This window comes from Cervus elaphus, chromosome X, assembly GCF_910594005.1.
Source record: "Cervus elaphus chromosome X, mCerEla1.1, whole genome shotgun sequence".
Classification (NCBI taxonomy): Eukaryota; Metazoa; Chordata; class Mammalia; order Artiodactyla; family Cervidae; genus Cervus; species Cervus elaphus.
The window spans coordinates 134,068,493-134,089,996 of record NC_057848.1 but is presented as its reverse complement, the minus strand read 5'-3'; the positions used below and the strand labels follow the sequence as shown (position 1 = coordinate 134,089,996).

The 21,504-nt window shown below is 36.7% G+C and overlaps 1 protein-coding gene across 8 annotated transcripts in view; it reads right to left on the bottom strand.

The window, feature by feature from the left end:
- Positions 1-21,504, bottom strand: part of CASK (calcium/calmodulin dependent serine protein kinase) — a 370,356-nt gene that overhangs the window by 74,457 nt on the left and 274,395 nt on the right. For all 8 annotated transcript variants that reach the window (XM_043895774.1, XM_043895776.1, XM_043895778.1 and 5 more), the window contains exons 10-11: positions 19,720-19,819; positions 5,591-5,712 (exon numbers count right to left, since the gene is read on the bottom strand). In XM_043895774.1, coding sequence (XP_043751709.1) covers positions 5,591-5,712; positions 19,720-19,819 — 222 coding nt within the window. The remainder of the gene's footprint in view (positions 1-5,590; positions 5,713-19,719; positions 19,820-21,504) is intronic.

Below are 21,504 nucleotides of genomic sequence, written 5' to 3'. Positions count from 1 at the left end.
ACTCCAGGTCAGATAGAAAAACTTTCTAAATCTCCCTAAGAAGCAAAAAAAAAAAAAATCATAATAAAGATGTCAATAATATAAAATATGGAGGATTAAAGATATCAACTCATTTCTAGCACAATATTTTAAAATATTATTTTATTATAAAATTGCTTATAATATAAAACTGCTAAATTGCTATTGTAGCTAGTCTTTGCATTATTAATCTAACCACTGATTTTTTTAAAGAACGTCTCAAGAAAATAATCTTAATTAAGTGGGGCATCACATTTACCATGGAAACAGCAGTCTGTAACAAATGCTAACAGCTGCTCAGAGGTATGACAGATGGTGGGTGAATGTTTAAAACTTAGTTGTCAAAGTATGGCAGAGAGAAATAAATGTGTAATTTAACAATGTTTTGTAATATTGTTGACTTACAAAATAAACATTAATTCTGTACTAGGAAAATTTCTACAAGAACTTTATAAGACTGAGAATCACCACCAAATAACGTTTGCAAAATACTTTATATCTGGAAAAAACTCTTGATTTTTCAGCCCACTGAAAATGCATCCATCATCTCACCATCCAGTGTATCATATACAAGTTCCAAAACTGATTCAAAATATTAGTAAAAGAGATAATTACACTTTAACATCAATTCCCAAGAAAGAAAGCCTAACTAATGAACAACAGGGTAACACTTCATTATTTTATATTTGATTTTTATAATCTGCACTCATACTTGAAAAATCAATTCAGGGTACAATTAGTTTTCCATGCTGTGCTGGGCTGGAGATTCTCCCCTCAAATTCATGGCTACCTGGAATCTCAGAATGTGACCTTATTTGGAAATCAGGTCTTTGCAGATAGTAATTAATTAGGATGAGGTCCTATTGGACTAGAGTGGGCCCTAAATCCAGTGACTAGTATTCTTCTAAGAAGGCCCTGTGAAGACACAGAATCACACACATACAGAGAACACCCTGTGAAGATGGCAGCAGAGACTGAAGTACTGCAACTACAAGCCAAAAAACACTAAGGATTGCAGGCAACTACCAGAGCAAGGGAGGATTCTTCCCTGGAGCCTTGGAAGGAGCATGGTTCTGCTGGTACCTGACTTAAGACTTCTAGCCAGAGGGAGGTGGGAGGGGGATCGGGATGGGGAATACGTGTAAATCTATTGCTGATTCATGTCAATGTATGACAAAACCCACTGAAAAAAAAAATAAATTAAAAAAAAAAAAAAAGACTTCTAGCCTCCACAAGTGTAAGAATAATCTGTTATCTTAGTGAAAGTCACTCAGTCGTGTCCGACTCTCTGTGACCCCATGGACTGTATAGAATTCTCCAGGCCAGAATACTGGAGTGGGTACCCTTTCCCTTCTCCAGGGGATCTTCCCAACCCAGGGATTGAACCCAGGTCTCCCGTATGGCAGGCGGATTCTTTACCAGCTGAGCCACAAAGGAGGCCCAATTGGTTATCTTAAGCCACTTCATTTGTGGCGGCTTTAGCAAACACACTCCAAAGTGTATTTTATTAATACTGATCTATGTATTTCATATACAGAGCATCACTGTGCCAGTGCTTTAAATCTTTGAAAGCAGAAATATTGGAACAAGCTGGACCAGGCACAGTTCCTCCTCTTTATCTCTTCCTACAAAATGAGAATCAGCATATGTGTGCCAGGGTGAACTAGTTGAATAGCAAATATTTAGACATTCTGGATCTATTTCTAACTACAGATTATACTAGAATTCAAATCAGAAAGTGTTTCCTCCCTCAGTGGAACCCACAGTGTTTCTCCTTTTGTTTTAATGTGAACTTTTTCCATATGACAGATATTTTGTTTCCTTCAAACTAATTCTAAGAACTGTTTCTTCAAATTCTGAGGTTGTTACTATTTTAAAGGCATGGCTAGAAAAAAAAGAGTGCTACACAATCTTTTATCTTCTGCAGGAACTTAACCTTGTTTTGTTTAGTCAGCTGAAAAATCATGGCTGCAGACTTAGCGATTGTGAGTGTTATTGAATTAGTAGAAATTATTTAAGTATAATAAAAATATTTCATGAAATGACTCAGTGAGATTAAAGTAGCAATCAAGACATGGTCCACAAAACAAGGCCACTAGGTGTCACTGCTTGGAATTCTTGAAAAGGAACTAACAGAGATTCTGCAAAACAAAACAATCTGATTGCAAGAACACTAGAAGGAAGAAGAATGACGGTTAAAGTTGAGAAGCTTCTTCTCAAGTGTTGGTCTGGACAATGATCCTTTTTTGTTATGCAGATCATAAGTACTGAAGTATTTAAACATTTTTCAATGGCTAGACTTCTCTAAATGGCAGCCATTTGAACACTTCATGGATCTCATGATTGAAATGTCGTCTGTTAACTCTGAAACAAGAGCTTAATGAGTCATATTTAAGGGCTGTAGATCATGGGGGCATTATCTCATTCAGGATGATTGAGTTTTCGTTGAAGGATGGCTCAGTTTGGATCAAATGCATCCCAACACTGCCCAGAGCTGGCCTTACAGTCAGTTGTCTCAGGAGAGTTCTGGGCTTCACATGTAGTGCTTGTCTGCAAAATTCTTAAGATGTGATGTCTTTGGGGGAGCACAGCTCATTTTCAGGCCACCGGCTCCTTTTCAAATAGAGATGCATTGATGGGGCAGATACTGATACAGACACTTCTCTAAGTTTATAATTAATAAAAATCCAAAGGAACTTTAAACACATTTTTCCTTATGAAAATCTATGAATCTCTCCTGAAGTGGTGACAATGTCTACCCAAGAATGCAGCAGTTATTCAAAATAAATATTTGCAGTGAGGTCTGAGAAGTTTAGCATTGGATGGTAATGGTGGCCTGGCTCAGTTCCAAAGTTCAGTCTGCGTTTGATTATCTGCCCCTCTTTGTAGAAGCTAGCAATGTTCTTGTATTTCCTCTGCAGTCTCAAGCTTGGTATGCTCAGTTACATTAAGTAAGAAGACTACAGCTCTGAAAACTAATTTGGGCTTCTCTTAGCCTTTAAATGACAAAAAGTCCTTGATCTAAAGAAGGCCAGTAAATCTTAGTACTGACTAGCACTGAAATAAACCAAATCTCCATGATCTGCTGTAGCTTCTTTCAAACATCCTACTTACTAGTTTTAGCAAAAGCTATGACTTGTATGGAAAATTCACAACTCTCACAACTTTCTGCATCTGGGACTTCCCTGGTGGTCCAGTGGTTAAAACTCTGCACTTCCACTATAGGGGGTGTGGGTTCGATCCCTGGTTGGGAAATTCCTATATGCCTTCGCAAAACAAACAAACAAAAAAAACACAAAAACCAAAAAGAACAAAACTTTCTGCATCATATGAAATAATGATAAGGAATAGATATTTAAATAACCAAGGAAAAGAGGTCAAACTAATTCAACACATTAACAAAAACAATGATGACAAAACAAAGAAGGAGAAAATGGAATGCTAGGAGCTATCCACAAAATAGAATGCATTTCAAGGGCTTTTCGGTGTCCAAAGAAAATAACAAGTTATTTGAAATAAATTTAATCTGAAATGTTCTCAAATTACTTAAGATAAATTACACTAAGGAGAAAACCCATTTCCTTATCTTCCTGGGCACATTTTTTAGCTTTACTGAAGTATAACTGACAAATAAAATTGCAATATATTTAAAGTGTACTACATGATGATTTGATAAATGTAAACATTGTGAAAGGATTCTAACAATCAAGTTAATTAATACATCCATCACTTCAAATATTTATCATTTCTTGGGGATGAGAATACTTAAGTTCTAATCTCTTAGCAAATTTCAATTATAAAATACAGTGGTATCAACTATAGTCACCATTCTATACATTAGATCCTCTGACCTTATTTATCTTAGAACCAAAAGTCTGTACCCTTTTACCAACTTCTCCCCATTTCCCCCACTTCCCAGCCTGGGAAACCACCATTCCACTTTGCTCCTATGAGTTCGACTTTTTAAAAAAATTGATACTATGCAGTATTTGTCTTTCTCTGTCTGACTTATTTCAATTAGCACATTTAAAAACTATTTCCCTTGTACGGCTGAGTCCCTTAGCTGTTTACTTGAAACTATCACAACATTGTTAATTGGCGGTAGCCCAATCCAAAATAAAAAGTTCAAAAAAACAAAACAAAACAAAACAAAACCAAAAAAACCAAACCTATTTCCCAGCTCTCTTGCAGCTACTCAAGCATGTAACTAGTATTTGCCAATAGAACATAGACAACTCTGATACAGCCCACTTGCTACCCTGACCCTTCAAAATTTTCCATTTTCTCTCATCTGCTGGCTGGCTGCAAAGGATACAGTGAAAGAAGCCTGGATCCCTGAATGCCTGTGTGGAAGAGACTCTTCCTGCTTCTCTCCTCATCTACTACAGTTGACTGTGATGTGAGCAAGAAATAAACTTCTATTCTGTTAAGCCACTCAAATTTTAGAATTGCACGCTGTAGCAGTTACTCAGTCCTGAATTAATACATATACTATATTAAAATGTGTAACTATTAAAAATGGTAACTAACTTGATCAAATCTATAGATAGAAGCAACTGTGAGATACTATACTTGGTGGGAAGTTGAAACATACTGTGACACTCTTAGCTTGGCTTTTCCCAAACTGGTCCTTACCAATTTGGCAGGATTGTGAATGAAAATTCTCGGCCCAAATTAGTTTGAGAAATGCTATTAGAGTTAATCAGGTTTTTTGCTATAGGACATCTTAGAACTGCTATATACTAACACCTGTTGTGAATCCATATAAACCGAATAAACAGCACAGCATTTCACAAACTTATATAGTCAGTAAAAAAATTTAACCAATAAATTTTAGATCTACTCCCCCCTCTTGAATGGAAACACCCACAACTATCTCCCAGAACAATGCTCTGTAGACTACATTCTGGGAAATTTTGCATTACTTTAATTCGTATCATATAGTTGATTAATCAGTGAGCACCACAAAGTTCTAGGCATCCCAAAGCAAATTTTATTCTTATTAAGGGAAGATTTTTCTTGTAAAAAGACTAACATGTACAAGTAGACTAATATGTGCTAAGAAAGGTATTTTACTTAAAACATGACTGAAATGAAGGCAGATGTGAACTGTCAGCTTCTGACTTGTATCTGTCAGTGCAGTCTGTCATATTTAATGATGGAATATATCCTTATGTTTTAAAGAGAGACACTGAGTTTATGAAAACCAGCAATGTTAAGTATGAGATATATGTGTGTGAATAGAGTCCACTGCACAATGTCTAACTTAATTCTTTCTCTCCTATACTAATGTTTGAGGTGCAATGTTTGAAAACAATATTTAGAAGCAATGAGAGGTAATCACAGCAAAGCTCAACAGATTCTTCTAAAGATATACATATATACTTAATTTTTTCCACTGTGACTTGTTAGGCTCTATTGCATTTGTACCATATATAAGATACTTAATTTTAGTTATGAATCTATGATGGATGACTTCCTGCATTTCTCACAGATGGACAGCAACTGAAAAAGGACTGTTACGATAACTATTCAGTTTACCAAAAAAAAATTAATAAAGAGAAAGACTTACATCTAGTAGTGTGTGAAGATGCTGATCCTGGAAAACACTGTGTAGAAAATCTAAGTCCTTTTCACTGCAGTCTGTAAGTGCATGAATCTCTTCCAGGCTGTCCAGCACCTGTGACACTGCTCCTAAGGGGAACAAACAGAAAAGAAACAGCCAGTAGAGAAAATCAGTGTCAAACTCACCTTCATAACCTAAATCTGACACTTCAGAACTGTGGACTAACAAATTTCAAAGGTTCATGTCTTTACTGGAAAACAGACTTAAATGTGTTTCATATCACTTAATGATAGAATATTTGCAGTGAATTTATGTTTTTAACAATGTATTTGCACGTTCCTCATTTTTCAAAGTAAATTGCCTCTTGTCTTACTTGGATTAGGGCAATTCATCAACTACAACTGAGCTACTAGAAGATCTGGGTGCAGAAAGTCATACATCAGAAAGAGACTGTGGGTTCCCAGGACTCCATGATGTTTTGAAATATGATAGAAATAATGAAGGTGGTCATTTCACACAGGGGCTTTCCAACAAGAACAGAAGGTGAAGCCAGATGTAGATGTGAGAGACAAACCTTCAACTGGGAGCTCATGCTATGTAAAACAGGCTTCTAAGGATTAAAAAAAAAAAGATTTATCTAATTATTTAATTTGGCTGTGCTGGGTATTAGTTGCGGCATGTGGGATCTAGTTCCCTGACCAGGGATCGAGCCCGGGCCCCCTGTACTGTGAGTGTGGAGTCTTAACCACTGGACCACCAGGGAAGTCCCCTTCTTAGGATTTTTAAGGATCAAACAACTAGCAAAAATCCCACTCCATTCTTTTTCCTCCCTTTACATACAAAATCAAGGGAACCAAGTTGTTCTCAGTTAATTGGGCCCCCTTTTACTAAGGGTGACTTCCCCGGTGGCTCAGACGGTAAAGCATCTGCCTACAATGCGGGAGACCCGGGTTCAGTCCCTGGGTTGGGAAGATCTCCTGGAGAAGGAAATGGCCACCCACTCCGGTATTCTTGCCTGGAAAATCCCATGGACGGAGGAACCTGATAGGCTACAGTCCATGGGGTTGCAAAGAGTCGGACACGACTGAGCAACTTCACTTTCACTTCACTTTACTAAGGATAGATATACTGACTGACACTTCAGAATACCATAGTAGATATTAGGGGAAATAATTTTTGTAGGACAGTGTGGTCACTTTAAATTTCCTCTAATAACTGGGAATCCAGAGAGGTAGTAACAAAGTCTTAAAGTCTTAAAGTAACAAAGCCTTAAAGAAATGGTTAGCCTGTTCTACTCTGCAGACAACATGCACATATGCACTCCAGAGAAAGAAAAGCACCCCGAGAGCCTAGACTTCAGGACATTAGTGACACAGTGTTAGAGACATTCTAACAATAAGTGTCTCACTGCACATGTAAATCTTAGATCTGTAGTTTTCAACCAGCAGCAATTTTGCCCCTCAGGGGGACATTTGGCAATGTCTGGAAACACTTTTGATTGTCACAGCTGTGATGGTGGTCAGAGTGGGGAGATGGGGAATGGGGAAGAGTACTATTTTTCCAGAAAGCAATCTGATAATTTATACCAAAGAACCTCAAAAATGCTCATGTACTTTAATTCAGGATTTCTATTCACAAAAACTTACATTAAGGAAAAAATAGAAACTGTAGAAAGATTTATGTGTCAGGATATCTATCATATAAGATGGATAAATATCTAGTAATTAGAGAATGATTACATAAACTATAGAACATCCACGAAATGGAATATACAGCCACATGAAATTTGTTTTTGAAGAATTTTAAAGACAGAAATCTGCATGATATAAAATTTCAGAGAGAAGGCAAAACCACCTAAATTGTGTACCCCCAATTATAACTGAAAAAAATACAAATTCAGAAAAAAAACAGAGTGAAAACTGCCAAAAAGATAATAGTAATTATATTTAATTTTCTGCTTCTATTTCATTCTGTTTGTCCATATGTTCTAATGTTTCTACAATAGAAAAAAAGTTGCTATACAAGTAACTGCTTTTTGTAGTATTTAATTATGTTAAAAATTTGGGGCTTAAGACACAGCAAGTGTTTATCTATGTGGAAATTACTGTAGCTAATTTTTAAAAAAATTTGACTTTTTCCCTTTCAGATAATTGTAGATCCACATGAACTTGTAAGAGATAATACAGAAAGATATCATGTACCCTTCACACAGTTTTCCCATTGTGGTAACATCTTATAAACTGTCATATATCATAACCAGGAATATTGACATTGATATAGTCAAGCTACAGAATATTTCCATCACCCCAAGGATCCTTCATGTTGCCCTCTTATAACTGCAATAATTTCTCTCCTGCCCTTCCTACCTCCTAACCCCTGCCTGGCAACTACTAACCTGTTCTCCATTTCTGTAATTTTGTCATTTCAAAGGATCCATATAAATGAAACAATATGGTGTGTAACCTTTTGGAACTGGCTTTTTTGACTCAGCATAATTCTCTGGAAATTCATCCAAGTTGTTGCATGTATCAATAGTTTAATCCTTTTTATTCCTGGGTAGTAGTCTATGGCAGGGATGTGCCACAGTTTACCATTAATCTGTTGACAGGACTGTGAATACTTTTAAATTTTGAATAATTACACCTACCAGGCTATTGGTATGCCTTCATTGAAAACATTAAGTGGATACTAAGTGGAATAAAAAAGGTACAAGGCAGAAACCAGTCCTCATTTCCCCTGCTAGTCTTACAAGTGTATTAATCTAATCCACTTCCTTCTCCCTGCTCATCTCGGGACTTTTACTTTGTTCTGAGAAGGAAAAAAAACCTGGAAATTAGTTAAAAATCAGGTCTCTTGTCATCCCTTACTAAAAGCCTTGGAAAGCAACAGGTGATGTGAAGAAATTAGTCCCAAATATTCCACTGAGTCCTTGATCCTGGTACATCACCAACAACAGAATTATATGATACCAGGTTTATAAAGTTACTAAAGCCAATTCTAAGCTTTTGGATTAACTGCAACAACAAAAATACTAATGAAATGTGGATTTTTTTTGTATATTAAAAAACTTAACAGAGAGCAGAGAAAGCTAATTACTATTTTCACTCAGTTATCTTAGTGGAATCTTATCTAGTTTTTACTATCTCTATCCAGCATTGCTTATGCTGATCTATTCTATCTATATCGATTCTATTCTATGTAGTAGTTTATTAATATTATAAGATTAAAATAAAACAAGCTTGTATCTAGCAAATACTAAGATGGTAAGTCTAACCACTGGGAAGCAATTTTGGCTGTATCAGACCAGGGACGTATCATTTGTTGGTTTGTGAATTCCCAAAGCTCTGTGCAATTCCTGTCCTACAAGCATCTCCATGAATTACCCGACATGTGCACTTGCTCACTCTTCATTTCTGTGCTGCGAGGTCCTTAAGGCAGGCTGATATTTGATTAATTTCATTATCTCCACAAAGTATGCCTTGAATTAAGTATTAAAGAAACAATGATAAGGGCAGCTCCCAATTCCTGAATGTTTGTGATGTGCCAGGCACATCCCCAGGACAACATAGTAAGGTAAATACAGTACCCAACCTCTCTAGATAGGGAATTGAGGATCAGAGAGGTCAAGGAAGGTCACAGCTAGAAGTGGTAAAGCTAGGATTCAACCCCAGTGTGTCTGGATCCAAAGTGTATGCGCTTCTTGACTTTCTACAGTAACTGGCTGGATTAGGAAATGCAGGGAGAACCTTCAACAAGAAGTGACACATGGTTTATGCACGGATATGGAGGTTAGAAAAGAACGTGAATCCTATTGGGTCAGACAATAAGCAAAATTTTTATCACATGTTCCTGCTTTTTGCCAGGTATGAGGCAGGGGTTTCAAGGAAAACAGATATGATCCCCGGTCTCAAGGAAAGGGATCTCATGCAGGTGTGTGAAGTAGGCACACTATACCCTGAAGCAAATGATTTAGAGGAGGTAAAAACTAAAGTGTCACAGAAACAGGCTGCCCAGGGAGAAGCTGGGACAGTCTCAGAGAAGAGGTGAAAGTTCAAGTCACTCAGTCATGTCCGACTCTTTGCGACTGACAATTCCTAGGCAGGTTGATAAGAAGTCCGGGGTCCCCGAGGAGGAGAGAGGGGTCTGGGGCTCTTGAACTGGAGATAGGGGTCTTGGATTCTCAAGGAGGAGGAAAGGACAAACATCTTTTTTCCCCTCTACATTCCTTAGTCTTAGTCACATAAAGCTTTTTTTTTTTTTAAGCCTGGCACTGATGATTACACACAAAAAAAACTTAGTTTAAACTCTATACTAAGGATTATATAACAACAATGTATCCTGCTTGAGGACAATTTCTCCTTCCTGAAAACCTTCTGACTAATCCTGTTATCTTAAAATGCATTTTATGGGAGTGGGTCTGGTAAGATCTTTCTATTGTTAAGTTATAATTCTGCCATCTTAAAATGTAAATTGTAGGAGTGGGTCTGAAGTGAAGAAGTGAAAGTCGCTCAGTCATGTCTGACTCTTTGCGACCCTGGAGTGGGTAGCCTTTCCCTTCTCCAGGGGATCTTCCCAATGCAGGGATCGAACCCAGGTCTCCTGCTTGGCAGGCAGATTCTTTATCAGCTGAGCCACAAGGGAAGTGAGTGGGTCTAGTAAGATCTTTACAACCTTGAGACATTCTTTTGATTTATTATAATAACCAATTAAAAAAGTATATAACTCCCTTTTCTAAGACTAGTGAGTGGGGCACTCTCCACCCTCCTGATGTCTATGTCAGAAGCTTTCTCCGTCTCTTTTCATACTTCAATAAAACTCTGCTATACAAAAGCTCTTGAGTGATCAAGCCTGGTCCCTGGTCCCAAAGCTAAATCTTCTTCGGAGATCATGAATCCGACATCATTCACCTTAAGCTATCACGACCCCATGGACTATACAGTCCATGGAATTCTCCAGGCCAGAATACTGGAGTGGGTAGCCGTTCCCTTCTCCAGGGGATCTTCCCAACCCAGGAATCACACCCAGGTCTCCCTCATTGCAGGTGGATTCTTTACCAGTTGAGCCACCAGGGAAGCCCAAAGAGGTGGATGAGCAGGAATTCAACACTTCCACCTAGGTTTCCAATCCCCGCTGACAGACCCAGGGGATGCCTTGCTGGAAAGCACAAGGGCAACCATTAGCTTGTGTCTCTAGTAGGTAAGACCTACCAGGTCAACAGGTCTATTTAATTTCCTTGGATCTGTCACCTTTTCTGAACTGATTTATAGTCTGATCTTGTACCCAAATGTGATTAACTTTGTAGGTTTTCAATTATGAAAGGCAGTATTTCCACAGGTGTGCTCAAGTTGCCTCTTTCAAGCTCTGAAAAGTGTCCCTAATGTAAAAGTTTCTGTCATTAGCTAGGAAACTTAATAGTTCTTATTCCATCCCTCCTTTGTCTTTTCATATTGAACACATATTTTTGGTCTAACCTCAAGATCTTTCTTTACCTTTGATCATTTTAACACCTCTCCTGACACTGCTTCTAGTTTTGTTCATTCCTTCTTTGAGTATGACCAGCAGAACCACATCTCACAGATGGGTAAACTGATATCTGCAGTTCATCACCAAGTCACGTAAAATCTCATAATTTTTCAATTCATTATAAAACATTAATATACACAAAGACATTTCTGGGGTTTCTCCATTGCTACTGTTTTACATACAGAGGCAGAAGTGGTAATTAATGTAACACAACAACACACACAGGCTTTTAAGCTGTCACTAGTATTTATTTTGTTGATCAGTAACTGTCATATCTGAAAGAACTACTCACTTTTCTCAAAAACTGAAAAGGATGTTTTTTTTCTATAAAACCCCTGAATGAACTTGTGACTATCTTGAAAAAAAAAATCAATAAATAGTACGTAAGTTCACCTCAGAGGGCAATTTACCTAATGGCAGGACTGTAGGTATCCTATTCACTTTTGTTTTCTAGGCTACATTTTGCAGAGTGTTTTGTACAAAAAATCACTATAAAATATGTTTGATTAAACTTATTGTTTTCTTCTGAAAGTAGCATCAACATACACACACTACCATGTATAAAACAGACGGCTGGTCAGAAGTTGCTAAATCACCCTGGGAGCCCAGCCTAGTGCTTTGTGACAACCTAGAAGAGTGAGATGGGGGGGGGGCAGGAATTTAGAGGGGTGAGACAGACTGGGGAGGAGGGGAGGGAGGGGATACATATATTATTATGGCTGATTTGCGTTGTGGTATGGCAGAAACCATCAAAACATTGTAAAGCAATTGTCTTCCAATTAAAAATAAATTAAAAAATTACTGTTTTCTGAGCAAATTCTGAAGCATTGAAAATAAAATATTATAAGTAGAAATATGTAACCACAGAAAAGTTTATTTTATGGTACTATTTCCTCAAAGTCATGATGAAAATTATTTTACTACTTATATTTGTGTAACAGTTTGTAATTTCCAACATGTTATTTATGCTTATTATCTTACGCGATTCCACAATAACCCTGCCCTGAAGACAAGTCTTTCTATATTTGGAAAAATAGGAGGCTCTTTCATGTTAAATGACCCTGGGGCCACAGCAGTTGAGTTGTAGAACCCAGGCCTCTAGCACCTACTCTTTCCCCTATAGATTGATCCCTCCTGAAACCATATTTTACCCTCACCAACACACTTGAGTAATCTCTTGGTCTAAACTTTCACAATGATAAATTTATTAGAAAGTAATCAAGCTTTGCCTTTGGAATAGCATTTTACTTTAGCTTCTGCCTAATTCATTTGGTCATCAAGAATGTATCTAAACAATAGGTTAATAATCATACATTTTAACTTTGAACATTTCTACCTTTCCCAGGAATCTCATGGATACAACTTTCTCAAAAGTTTTCTGCTACTGTTATGAAATAATAATCAAGAAGGCATAAATATGTCAATCATTTTAAAAGTATGCTTTAAAAACTTTGAGTCTAGAACTGTTTTGTTACAAGTAGAAAAGTCTCATAAAAATGTTGACTGAGTAAAAATAACCTGAAAGGAGGACAGAAAAATAAATAGTAGAATGCTTAAACTGTTCTCAGTGTTAAAGTAGGTAGCTGCTACTGCTGCTGCTAAGTCACTTTAGTCGTGTCTGACTCTGTGTGACTCCATAGACGGTAGCCCACCAGGCTCCCCCATCCCTGGGATTCTCCAGGCAAGAACACTGGAGTGGGTTGCCATTTCCTTCTCCAATGCATGAAAGTGAAAAGTGAAAGTGAAGTCATTCAGTCGTGTCTGACTCTTAGTGACCCCATGGACTGAAGCCTGCCAGGCTCCTCTGTCCATGGGATTTTCCAGGCAAAAGAGTACTGGAGTGGGGTGCCATTGCCTTCTCCGTAAAGTAGGTAGAGTCCGTCTTAAAACTATTTCCCCCAGCTTTACTATGAAATTTCAAACATATAAAAAGTTGAAAGAATTGTATTCACTACCTAGACTCTACAATTAACAGTTTGTAATATTTGCTTTATCACATATCTATCCACACATCAATTCACCTTATTTATCATTCATCTCAAAGTAAGTGGCAGAGTGGTCAACATTAGTACACTTCACCTCTAAACACATCAGCATAGATTTTAATACTCCCCTCTCTTTCTTTCTCTCAGGTAAAAATTTATATAGAGTGAAATACACAAATCTTAAGTGTATCATCCAATGAGTTTTCATAAATGTATACCCTGCATACATCTGATAAACAGTATATATCCATGTATGCAGTTATTTCAGTAACAAAGATTTATGTGTATATATTTAAAAATTATATGTGTAGCTGTAAAACCCAATATCACTGAGCAAATTCAGTATCTCAATCTATCTCTAGTTTCACCTGAAGAGTTATCAATAACCTCTATTTCCTATTACATTAGCAGTCCTATTTATATAACACTGAATCAGTATGCACACATTCATATCAACCACTCAAAGTCCTTCCTGGCAAGAACAGTATCATTAAAAAAATCTGCTTACTAAGGTAGGATTAAGTTAAAATTCGTCAATTTAGGTGTACATTTTCATCACTCCACAAAAGCTCCTTCTTTGAAGTCAATCTCTTCCCCTTACCTTTACCCCTGGACAACAGCTTTTAATCTGGCACAAAGCAAATTTTGGTTATTAGTCAGGTTGTAAGCTATAGTGAATCCTGTAATGAAAATTGTATTTTGGACTTAAGCATCTGTGCTATATCCAATTCAAATTATGAAAACTTACACATGGTGATAAATGCATTAGATTCTTTACGTATAGATTATAGTTGTTTTTGTTGTTGTTTCAACCCCATGGATTGTAGCCCACCAGGCTCTTCTGTCTGTGGGATCCAGGCAAGAATACTGGAGTGGGTTGCCATTTCCTTCTCCAGGAGATCTTCCCGACCCTGGGATTGAACCTGTGTCTCCTGCACTGCAGGCAGATTCTTTACTGCTGAGCCACCAGGGAAGTCCATTGATTATAGTGCAGATGACTTAAAATTTATTAGTTAAAAGCAGTAAAAACTCTGCAAATGTATTCTGTCAGAGTACAGATACCATAATTCTAATGCCATCATACTTGTTAAAGCAATCTATATTTCTAAATAGCAACATTGTTGGGCACAAATTTGTCAAAGTACTTTAAATAACATTCTGCTGGTTGTTAAGTGCCCATTTATATAAGGCTTTTGGAGAAGGAAATGGCAACCCAATCCAGTATTCTTGTCTGGGAAATCCCACGGACAGAGGAGCCTGGCGGGCTACAGTCCATGGGGTTGCAAGAGTCAGACACGACTTAGCGACTAAACCACCATCATCACCACCACCACCATATAAGGCTTTACAACTAAGGAAAAGCACTACTTGATACCTTCAAGATGCTTTCATTCCCAAATGACACAATAGATCTACTTGATTAAAAAAAAAAAGAAGGGTACTAAATCTGGAGAAACAAAACCAGTTACAAATGGGAAGGGTCTTATATTTCAATGGTCATTAACATGTACATAGTGGGCAGCCTCTGAGATGGCCCCCAAGATCCCTGACTGCTGGTATTCATGCCCTCATATAATCAGTCCTTTCCCTGGAGTGTAATGATAGTGAATTCCCTCAGTTGTGTCTGACTCCTTTGCGACCCCGTGGACTGTAGCCCACCAGGCTCCTCTGTCCATTGGATTTTCCAGGCAAGAATACTGGAGTGGGTTGCCATTTCCTTCTCCAGGAGATCTTCCTGACCCAGGGTTTGGACCCAAGTCTCCGGCATTGTAGGCAGATGCTTTACCGTCTGAGCCACCAGGGAAGTCCCTGGAGTGTAGGCTGGACTTATTAACTCACTAGTAACAAAAGAATAGGGCAGAAGGGATACAATGTCACTTCTGAGATTAGGTTATAAGAACGGTGGTTTCTGTCTTGGATACACTCTCTTACTTTTGCCCTCTCTTTGATTATCTGTGCCAGGGGAAGCAAACTTCAAGACTGTGAGCAGAACTGAAGCCTATCAACAACCAGGTGAGTGAGTGTGGAAGAGGATTCCCTCTACAGTTGGGCCTTCAGGTGAGATCACAGTTCTGGATGACATCTTGACTGCAGAGTCATAAGAGATCTTAAGCCAGGGGTACTCAGCTAAGCCATGCCCAGATTCCTGACCAACAGAAACTGTGAGATGATAAATGCTGCCTTGACATTATTCATTAGAGACCAACAGATAACTAACATACTGTGAGATTTTTATATTAAATTGGCTGCAATTTGAGCTACAAGTAACTAATACAAGAAAGTGTGACAATGAATTTCGATGTTAGCACCCAGATTTTCTATTTATCTTTGTCTCATATACATTCCCCCCAGTAAGCACAATGCTGAAGTAAAGATTTATTCTATTGCTTTAAATGAAATTATTACTGAGATAATTGTAGATTTATACACAGTTGCTAAGAAATGATATAGAGATCCCGTGTATACTTTGCTCAGTTTCCCCACTGGTAACTTTTTAAAAAACTTCTGTGTAATATCACAACCAGAATACTGACATTGATACAATCCACCCATCTCATTTAGATTGCCTTAATTTTACTAATACTCATTTGTGCATATGTAATTTCTTACATACATTTTACTTTGCTATTCTCATTTACTCAAATTATATCTTTTTGTAATTAAAATCTAGCCATTATATTATTCTTATGTTCTTTCTGATGGTAGAAGTTTTTAAGAGACATAAATCCAGGAGTTTATTTCATAGCTCCATAGCAATACTGAAAACAGTAACAGAGTAATAAAAACTGCTTATAGATTATATAACAATTAAAGGAACATTCACTTACCCTGAAAGGTTTCTTGAAAGCAAACTATAAAATAAATTGTTAGCCTTCTCCCAGAATAATGTACTTGTGCTGGAAATTAAGATGTGAAATAATATTAAGTGCGCTTAAAATTTTAACACTGCCTCTTTTTCCTCTTATGAAAGAAGTAAGAAGTTAATAGTATTTGTGTAACAATGCTCCAGGAAATCAGTACATCCAAGTTTTTATTCTATGGCCAGGCAGTGTTAAAATTCATACACAAACATCTAAGCAGAAACAGCTGAGGATAAAGTCAAGCTGATTATGAACCATGCAAAGCCAAACACTTTTGCATAAAAGATAAACCTTAGAGGAAAACAAAGGGATACCTACTTTCTGCTGCTAGAAGTCCTAGGAGGAAGGCAGCATATGGACAAACAACAAACAGTATGATTTTAGAGCAAGCAGGTTATCAAGCCACAGTTGGGCTCAGTAGATGAGCCACAAGAAGCAGAGTCTCTTAGCTGAGCCCCAAGTGAGCCCTTGTGTTCCGAGAGCACATTGGCTGGGTTCTGAGTCTGGTTTCTTTGACTTGAAATATGAGAACAGAATATTTCCACTTGGAAATGGTAAATAACAAAGCAACAATACACTGTTTATCTTAAGATTAAGCCTAACAATTTTTGGAGAATGTATAACTGACTTATTTTAATAATCAGAATAGGAAAAAAAACTCATATAAAAATCATTTTACAATGCAAACAGCATACCTAAACATGTTAAACTCTTCTTTAGAGGACTGGCTGATTTGTTTTCAATTTTTTTCCACTATTAATGAGAGGCTCTGTTAAATTTTTAAAAAATTATAATTTTGAATAGAACTTGCACTAACACAGGATTGCCAGCTTTTAATTTGGTCAAGCAAGGTCTTTAAGAAAAAAAATTTACCAAACTACCATTCACTATCATTTCATAGAAAGAAGAGAAAAGGCATTCTCTAAAGATGAAAAAGAGTCTATCTCAAGAAAGGACAGTTGGTGACCTTATACTGTTTTCTAACTCCTCTTTCTACAACCCCTCACCCCTGTCCAACAAGCACATGCCTTATCATCACTTTTCTCTTTTTGAAATGGGTTTTCTGGAAGAACTCTCAGGTAACAATGGAAAGTGTTTTATGTTTTGTACTGTAAAACAAACCCATGCAAATTTTGACAGAAAGACAGTAGAAAGGATAACATTGAGAACTTAAATGATGGAGAATTAAAGGACTAGAATTAAATAGAGAAGAATTTAGGCTTAAAAATTGAGAATATTAAAAATAAAAATATTTTGAAAAATTAAAATATAGATATGCTAATTTATAAAAATATAAAGCCCTTATATGAATCTAGATAAAATAAAGGCTTTCTGCAACCAACCATATAACCATTACTTTTACATTACAGTTGCAGAAAAAAAAATTTGCAAAGATAGATATTTGGTAAATGATGCTGACAATAATAGATACTGCCTCCCTTTAAGTGGCTTAGTATTTTTTTTGAATGGCTTAGTATTAAAAGTTAAAAAGCCATCACAATATTGTAAAGTAATTATCCTCCAATTAAAAAAATAAATTTAAAAAGTTAATTTTAGGAATATATGAATAATTCCTGCTAGCCATGTGAAATTCAGGAAAACATTAGAATTTTCTTGAAAAATTTCCTTTGTTTTGACATCTGACTACATAAAAATTTCCTCTTCATTTAGGGTAGATGATCAGACATGTACATTGCATAACAATTTTATCTTTTATTGTTAGCAGCTGAACAGTGCCATTTAAAAATATTTTAGAGACATTTAGCATATCAAATAGATAGACTGCTTTTAGGATCCTTAAGATGCAGAAATTTTAAAAAAGATAGGATGAGACGACAGGAAGGGGAAGCAATAAGGAATGCAAAATTATGAATAACTAATTTGAGAGCTTGCAAGACAGTGTAAGAAATTTCTTTTTTGTTTAAAAAGCAAGTACTGTAATCAGAAACTATTTCAACAATACCATTTAGAGATTATACTGGGAAAAAAGACATAAAAATTTGAGCAATGAAAATGTGTTTAATAGAAAATAAGGATGTTTATAACTGTAGACAATTCTTTTCCCTACAAGAAAAATCCAGCTCTTCACAGAAAGGAATACTTAAAAGCTCATTAAACTCTTGCTAAGCAGAGGTAAATATTATGGGGCAACAGTAAAGAATCAGGTCTATGAAGCTGTTGCAAGGACTGTCCTACTGTCTTCCTATTGCTAAAGATGAAAATGGTATTAGAGATCTTGGCCCCAAATCTCTAAATATATTATCCCAAGTATGTGCCTATATCACATAGTCACAATACAACATAAAACTCTTATTAGATCCACTCCCCCTAGAAAGGGTTAACTGTAATCTGAGTGTGAAGAGGGAAGGAGGAGTTTCAAGTTAAAAACAACAAAAAGCTATGAAGGGAGAGAACAAAGTGGACTGGAAGAAAAAAACACAGACATGAAACAATAGGGAGCGTTGGGGAACATACCAGTAACACAACTACAGCCTTTAATGTGGGAAGGACTCTGGATAATTACCAAGCCAGCACAAGAGGAAAAGAGCAAGTCCTCCTCCTCAGAGTCTCTTCTCTAAGATTCCCATTTATAAATGTTTTTGGAAATCACCTTCACTCAAAAGAGGAAGAGTCACATCCCAATTGGTAAAGGTCAAAATGAAGAACTATATAGCTGTTGGAATGGGAAATTTGATCCTGTTATTTTGCACAAGGTATAAGTGCATACCAATTGGTTAGAAACTCTGTGTGTACGTGTGTATGTGAGCATGTATGTGCACCCATGTGTATAACAGAAGAAAGAAGAAGCATAAATATTGATAAATGCTCATGGTTCCAACATGAAAGAAGCATTAGCACATCCATTCTTCCTATAGGGCTAGCCATGAAGGACAAACAACTCATGCTTTAGGAAGGGCTCTGGGTCCTGATTCCAATGGTAATACATGAACACTGAATGAGCCAGTGCAAGAGTGAGTAATTCTAATGAAAGAAAGAAAAGCTGATGCCAGAGGACATATGATGTAGGAGTTAATAAACACACAAATAAAAATTAAAAGCTAACACACATACATGCATTTGTGTATACACACAAACGGGTCCTATGTATTTTTAGCAAATAATCCTTGAGACTCCTCACAGTAGGATGGAAATCTGAGCATTTTAAAAAATAGCTTTGTGAACACTCGTGAGTTTTTTCAGGAGTACCTACAGACATTTCATCAAAATAGGTAATTCTTCTACGTTCCTCCCCCTTGAATGCTTGTATAGATATGCTATAGACTTTATAAAAACAGAAGAACCTGTAAATCATTTCAAGAGATAATTCACAAGACAGTTTTACATAGAAAAATTCAATTAAAAGCAGTGTTGTTCCAAAGTCTGACCTGCTACAGTTGACATGGGGAAAATTTTACATCAGAAATTTGTGTTGAGGCAGAAGGTAATCAAAAGATTCAAGAAGACTGACTACAAATGTTGGATTGGATGAAGTGCAATGTTGGGTCTGGAGGGAGGAAAGGGGAAGTAGTATTTCCGATGTTAAAAATAAAAAGTGAAATGTCAGCTTGGAGCAGTAGGGGAAAGCAATTTTGGTATTAAAACAAAAAAGGAATCAGATACATGGGGATGGAATCTGGCTGCTGACAAACTTCCTTAGAATTCCTTAGAGAGCAGAACTAGATTCACAGGAAAAGTTTATTCATAATGAAAGACAAAGGATGTAGACACCACATGATTCACTCTGGTGAATGAATGATTCAATTACCTGAGGAGGTAGGGTCTTCGGAGAAATCTGGCAACTCTTCAGGGGGATCCCCATAGAATGAGTTGAATTTGTGACTTGACACAGCTGCTAGTACTGCACCCTAAAGCAAAGAGAAGAAAAAAAATAGATATTAATATATATATATTTAAATTTTTTCTTTTGTTTTTGGCTGTGCCATGAGGCTTGTGGGATCTTAATTCCCTGACCAGGGATTGAACCTGGGCCCTCAACAATGAAAGCAAGAAGTCTTAACCAACGGACTGCCAGGAAATTCCTGAAAATATATATTATTAAAAGAAATACAATAAAAAACAGGGTCTTATTTTATAGCACAGAGAATTACATTCAATATCCTATGATAAACCATAATTGAATATATATAAAAAAGAATGAATCACTTTGTTGTACAGCAGAAATTAATAAAACATTGTAAATCAACAATACTTCAATAAAAGCATTGATAAAAAAAATAAATACAAAAAAGTTAATTACCAAATGGTTATTTAAGAATTATGGACATAGATGGACATGTTCGCTCAGGCATGTCCAACTCTTTGCGACCCTATGGACTATAGCCTGCCAGGCTCCTCTGTCCAAGGGATTTTCCAGGCAAGAATACTGGAGTGGGCTGCCATTTCCTTCTCCATGGGATTTTCCCAACTCAGGGATTGAATCCGGGTCTCATTGCAGGCAGACTCTTTACTGTCTGAGCCACCATGGAAGCCCATTTAAGAATTATTCAGGAGGTCAAATATATAGGAAATGATAGCTAGAAAAGAGGTGGCTTAAAATAATTTTGAATTCCTTTAGATAAAGCACATACACATATACCAGAATAACACTGTCAGGGACTGCAGAAATATATGAAACCATTTACATCTTGAACTTAAGCATGTACTAGACAATGAAATATTCTGCAGTCACTATAAAATGATGCAGCAGAAGAGTGTTTAATAAAATGATAAGGTGCTTGTGATGAATTACACAATAAAAGTTTTTGAAAATCTATAGTATGATCTTATTTTTGAAAAAAGTTAATCAAGATATAAAAGACTGAACATATACTAAAATGTTAATAGTATTAATTACTCTTGGATAGTAAGAATGAAGTCATTTTTCTTTTTTAAAATCTTTTTTTCCCTTTCTTTTCGATACTAATAATGACTATGCATTACTCTTGTACAGTAATTTTCAATTAGGCTACCCAGCAGAATCAACTACATCTTGACTATTTTAAAGCACATGATGCCTCCCTTGATTCCTAGCTCAGAATCACTGTCATAGTGAGTCCATGACATCTCTTAAAGACTTCTGGGTAGAAAAATGTTGGGAATTATTGCTTCAGTAACAAGAATGATAATGTTTGTAAGTGTTCAATCACGTGAGTGTTAGGCGTAGGTCAGAATATCCAGGTGTGTTCCTGGGTGCTGCCACTTTCCATCTGCATGACCTTGCTTGAGTTAATCATTTAACCTCTTGAGGTTTTCTCATACAGTGAGGATATTAAAAGTGACGTAGCTTACCTTACATGACTGTCAAAAGCCATAATGTTTATGAAAGTGTTTTGTGAACCATAAAGCATTTTGTAAGTGCAAATTATTACTGTGTTTAGAGAGCTAAATAAACAGAGTGAGACATGACTTAGTGACTTATACAACAAGGACTAATATGTAGCTAGAACCTGAGCAGAGCCTTTGCTGCTCTAGGTAGAATTGCTCACTTAGGTAGCCTGAGTATCATATCACCCTTGTAGTTGAAGTGTAAAGTAGCCTAAGTCTAAATTTT